The sequence below is a fragment of the Diplotaxodon limnothrissa genome, linkage group LG16, assembly GCF_057381915.1.
Source record: "Diplotaxodon limnothrissa isolate DT_005_m linkage group LG16, D_limnothrissa_male_GT1.1, whole genome shotgun sequence".
NCBI lineage: Eukaryota > Metazoa > Chordata > Actinopteri > Cichliformes > Cichlidae > Diplotaxodon > Diplotaxodon limnothrissa.
In genome coordinates, this window is record NC_140611.1 from 20,611,290 (window position 1) to 20,616,689 (window position 5,400).

Below are 5,400 nucleotides of genomic sequence, written 5' to 3' on the forward strand. Positions count from 1 at the left end.
TGAAGTACGGATTGCTTGGAATTGTTTTAAAATGTCTTGTAATTTAAAGTGAGACCTAAACTCATTAACACAAACCACTGACCCATCTGGCCATATGACATTCATTTTGTCACAAGACCCTGTTAGTACCATATATAGTATACTGCAGTATAAACAACAGTGAAGATATGCCACATCTTGTGGCCCTATCCCAGTTGTTCTAAAATACGTTGCTACCATCAAATTCAAAATGAGTTTTTTTAAACTGTTTTTTTAAATGAAAAAGTAAAATATTCATTTAAACACTCCTGCATTTTTAATTTTCTACTGTCAATAAAATCTGAGTTTATGAGATGTGGAAATTTTTGCATCCTGTTTTTATTTACAATTTAAATAGCATCCCATCAGAACTTAGTTTGTAGAACAAAGTTTAGTGTCATTCATAAAACATGTGAAATAAAGCGCTGGTCACAGTTTTACTTTTGCAGAAAAAGCCAGACCAGGTGCCTGAACAAGGACCTTTACAAAAACAGCTTGGAGGAAAGGTTAGAATAACGTTGTATTTTCATTTCTCACAGTGTTTTCAGTCATGCATTCACCTTTTTCATAGCTTCCATAGTTTTTTCTGTAATTCTTGCAATGAAAAAACAGTGTTACTAATTTCTCTTAAACCTAACTGGACCATTGTGTGTGACCATAACATTATGTGTAAAAGTTATGTTATTATTATTATTATTAATTATTATTATTGCTTTCTGTTTCTTTTTCTAAGGACTTGGGACATGTACCAAAAGTTCTTGTATGATTGTAGTTTACTACTACTACTGATAATAATATGACAATATATTTTCTGCACTGGCATCAGATTCCTTGTCCTGATCAGGAGGAGTTTCACCTACATGGCCGCTATAACAGTTTTTGCCTAACTCGGGTTCCATTCACATTATATTGTGCATCTTCCAGTGACGAGTCCAGAGGAGAGCTGCCTCCATCCTCAAAGACCCCACACACACCCGACTGATCACACTGCTGCCCTCAGGACGAAGGTTTAGAAGTGTGAAATCCAGAACATCTCGACTCAACAGCTCCTTCTTCCCCACTGCTATCAGACTCTTGAACAGCTGACCTATTTTAACAGTAACAATGATTTTTGCACATCAGGTCATCTCACTCACTTCTGTTGTGTTTTGTACGTGTTTTGGATTTTTTTACGTGTTTCTGAGTTTTTACGTGCGTCTGAGTTTTTAGTGTTTTGGAGTTTGTACATGCTTCGGGGTTTGTACGTGCTTTGGAGTTTTTACGTGTTTTGAAGTTTGTATGTGCTTTGTCTCTAGGGGCCACTTGTAAATATACTTTTATTTATTCACTCCACATAAAATGTAACCAAAAAATATAAACACTTAAGCTAGACAGATAGTGGACAAAACCATTCAGACAAAATTAGTTTATTTCATAATAACCATTCAGACATTTTACAATGCAAATCACCAAAACTGTGTCTAGTTCTTAATTCATCCATTTCAATCTTATCTAATAAATAGGTACAATCTAAAAGAAAATTAAATACCAAAAACAAAATATTCTCGCACACAATCTTCCTCATAAATCCCAAACCAGATGTTGAGGTTATTTCTCAGACTGGTAGAACCAAAACTTAAATTAAATCTTGTCTTTTGCACAACCTTTACACCAAACACCAGGAACATTAAAGAAATAATTTTAAAACATTGGCATATCCTTCAAAGTGATCCAAACTTACCAGGGATTTTTAAAGAACCACTAATGATTAGAGAGAGACATTAGAGATATGCTTGACAAAGCTTTCCAGGACCCTAAAACTCCAGAAATAACCTTGATAAATCATAACCTACAAGATAATCTCAAATGTGGGTCTTGCATAAACTGTCAATACACAAAAAATCTAAAATGATTTAAACACCCTATTAGTGGCAAGCTCATTGACATAAAGGGTTTTATGACTTGCAAAACTAAAAATGTAATCTAGATGACACAGTGCCCATGCAAAAGAAACATATAAGAGAAACATCCTGGCCTCTAAAAGAATGAATTAATGAACCCAGAAGTTTGATTAATAGAAATGATTTAACCAGTCCTGTTGCAAGACATTTTAATTAAATAATTCACCTTTATTTTTTATCGGCATTAAAGCCATTAAACCTAGTCAAAGAAGTGGCAATATTAATTTTATCAGAAAAAAAGAAGCATTCTGATATTTTGTTTGAATAGTTTACAGCCTACAGGTATGGATGAGGATTTATCTATTAATGAGTTTCTGTGAACTTTGATGGCTCTGATAACTTATCCAGGAGCTCATAAAAGATCCTTAAGAAACCACTGGTTTCTGAACTCTCCACTACTCAATAAACAAAATAAGGAATAATAATAATAATAATAATAATAATAATAATAATAATAATAATAATAATAAACATTGAAAACTTTGAACTCCTTTGGAAAAAATTTGGAAAAATGCATATATTTATCTTACCTCATAAGAAGTCATGCAAGCATATAACCATGTTGTTTACATTACAGTGTAAACAGAAGAAAACCACTAAAAGTATTATAGTTCATGCTGTCGTCATAGACAATCCTGTTCGCCTGGAGCTCCACATACACATTGTCTCCCACTTCGAGAGGGATGACCACAGCATTGCTACCCATGTCATTGGCATCACTTCCACTGGTATCCCAGACGGATGTCAGTCTTTTACCATTCTTCATGAGGCTTACAACGGAGTTGGGAACAGAGTTGAGGTTGTTAAACATTGAGAATCGAAAGAAGTACATTCCTTTGGTCATGGCTGTGAAAATCCCTGTCAAAAAATTAAAGCTGGTGAGATTTCACAGGTTTTCATGACTCCATGCAACACTTTCTCTGTTACAGAGATAATACCTGTTGAAGGATTGTAGCCACTGCCTGTGTTGGAGAAAATGTTCTTGTACCGCAGTGGAGTAGGACTGTCAAAAGGGCCAGTATTTCCAAAGCCAGAATCAAGGAGGGCTACAGAAAAGGCTACCTGAGGAATGCCTGAAAGCAACAAATTTAATAAGAATTTCCAGAACAAAATTACATTTCAATCTTACAATTAATCAAACCAGGTTGACTCATGTTACCTCCAATACGTTTCTGCAGATCCATGACTTCTTTTTCAGTTTTTTGAAGCTTGATCTCTAGAAGCGTTATTTTATCCGCAATGTTTGTGACTTTCTCTCCCACAGCTCCCAGGTCTTGAGTTATACGAGTGAAAGAGCAGACATCACAAATTTTGTCACAATCACTTTTAATCTGAGAATCACAAAGACAGCTGCCGATTGCCAGAATGAGGACTGCAAATGACTTCATCTTTGCACTTTTGTGCTCTGCTTCTCTGTTCAGAAGTCCTTGACTTTTATCTCTTCAGAGATGCAAAACAGGATGTGGCCAACTGTAAACATTAAAACAAGTTTTACTGGTCAGGTCATTAAATACATCAAATATTAGCTTTAACATCCTGGCCAATGTCAAAACACAAACTCCTCACTGTGCAATCTTTCCATCCAATGTTCAGCACACTGAAACATAGAGGCAAGGGAAAGAGCTGTAGGACACAGATTAGTGAGTGACAAAGCCATAATCCAGGACAAAACAACATTAGTACAAAGAAACAAATAAATATAAAAATAAGTTATGACGTTATGAATGATCAGTGTTGGGACTAACGCGTTATTAAGTAACGCGTTACAGTAACTACGTTATTATTGTGGTAACAAGCACGGTAACTAGTTATTATTCCAAAATCAGGAATGCGTTAGTCGTTACTGGGATTTAGATAGGGTCGTTACTCGTTACTTCGTGTGGTGGCTATCGCGGAGCTTCCACAGATTCAGTAACATTAGCAAGTGGTGGAGGCCAGCAGGTGGAGGATGGAAAGGGGACGCAGAAGGAAAAGAGACCCGAGGCGGCCGCCGGTCCAAGTGTGAACTGAACTTCAGGTAAGAAGTTATGACCTGCAGTCTCTCTGGGTCAGATATGAACCAAGTTTAGGTGGAGTTTATTTTCGCTATTCTGACTTTTTCCACTGGTGTCAAGCCAGCCTCCAATTCGAGACTTGCAGTCAAGCCAGCCTCCAGTTTGTTTTACGTTCCCTGTGTATTCAAAGTATTACGGGAATGGATGTGGAAACCGGATTTCAAAATAAAAGCCAATTTCGAGTGAATTAACAGATATGTTAAGAACATAATAATGTATAATTTAGGCTTTTATTTTCTTTTTTTTTTACAAACTCTAATGTTAGATCTATATGACACAGCCTTGTACCCTAATTGTGCCCTGTCACTATCAAGGCCATCTTATTTTGGATTTCAAAGTAAAAGCCCTGTGAATCTTCATTTTTGAACTACTCTTTCAATGACTTAATAATGCTCTTAAAAGCAAAAGTCGTATTTCCAAATACTATTTGAACTTTATATCAACACTTTCCAACCACAGTCTTTTTCACAGTGATACCATATCAATATCAAGTCAGTCTGATTTTGCCTTTCATAGTAATGGCCCTTTGAAATTGCCGATATTTGACTTAATCTTCTAACGATTCAAAATGCTCTAAAATGAAAAATTCTTGTTTCCACAGGGTAAGTCCACTTTAGATCAACAGTATACAGCCCCACAGTGATACCATATCAATATCAAGTCATTCTGATTTTGCTCTCAAAAATAAAAGCCTTTTCAAATTGTCCATAATTGACCTACCTTTCAGTGATTTCAAAATGCTCTAAAATGGAAATTTCCTGTTTCCACAGGGTAATTCCACTCCAGATCAACAGTATACAGCCCCACAGTGATACCATATTAATATCAAGTCATTCTGATTATGCCTTCCAAAATAAAAGACTTTTTAAATTGTCCACAATGGACCTACCTTTCAGTGATTTCAAAATGCTCTAAAAATGAAAATTGCTGTTTCCACAGGGTAATTCCACTCCAGATCAACAGTATACAGCCCCACAGTGATACCATATCAATATCAAGTCATTCTGATTTTGCCTTCCAAAGTAAAAGCCTTTTCAAATTGTCCACAATTGACCTACCTTTCAGTGATTTCAAAATGCTCTAAAATGGCAAATTCCTGTTTCCACAGGGTAATTCCACTCCAGATCAACAGTATACAGCCCCACAGTGATAACATATCAATATCAAGTCATTCTGATTATGCCTTCCAAAGTAAAAGCCTTTTCAAATTGTCCACAATTGACCTACCTTTCAGTGATTTCAAAGTGCTCTAAAATGGAAAATTCCTGTTTCCACAGGGTAATTCCACCTTAGATCAACAGTATACAACCCCATAGTGATACCATATCAATATCAAGTCATTCTGATTATGCCTTCCAAAATAAAAGACTTTTCAAATTGCCAAGATA

General features: G+C 35.8%; 1 protein-coding gene across 1 annotated transcript; it reads right to left on the reverse strand.

The window, feature by feature from the left end:
• Window positions 1-2,529: 2,529 nt before the first annotated feature.
• On the reverse strand, window positions 2,530-3,346 carry LOC146616093 (complement C1q-like protein 2). The gene is made up of 3 exons (XM_085375074.1): window positions 3,118-3,346; window positions 2,897-3,031; window positions 2,530-2,816 (listed from the first exon to the last, which is right to left on the reverse strand). The coding sequence occupies exons 1-3, from the start codon at window positions 3,344-3,346 to the stop codon at window positions 2,530-2,532; spliced, it is 651 nt and encodes a 216-aa protein (XP_085231200.1).
• Between the last annotated feature and the right edge of the window lie 2,054 nt (window positions 3,347-5,400).

Excerpts from the sequence above, each read along its gene's own strand:
- LOC146616093 (XM_085375074.1), bottom strand. The coding sequence starts at position 3,346 with ATGAAGTCATTTGCAGTCCTCATTCTGGCAATCGGCAGCTGTCTTTGT. Across the intron at positions 3,032-3,117 it reads TCTGCAGAAACGTATTGGAG|GCATTCCTCAGGTAGCCTTT; the intron begins GTAACATGAGTC and ends TGTTGCTTTCAG. Across the intron at positions 2,817-2,896 it reads TGGCTACAATCCTTCAACAG|GGATTTTCACAGCCATGACC; the intron begins GTATTATCTCTG and ends ATTTTTTGACAG.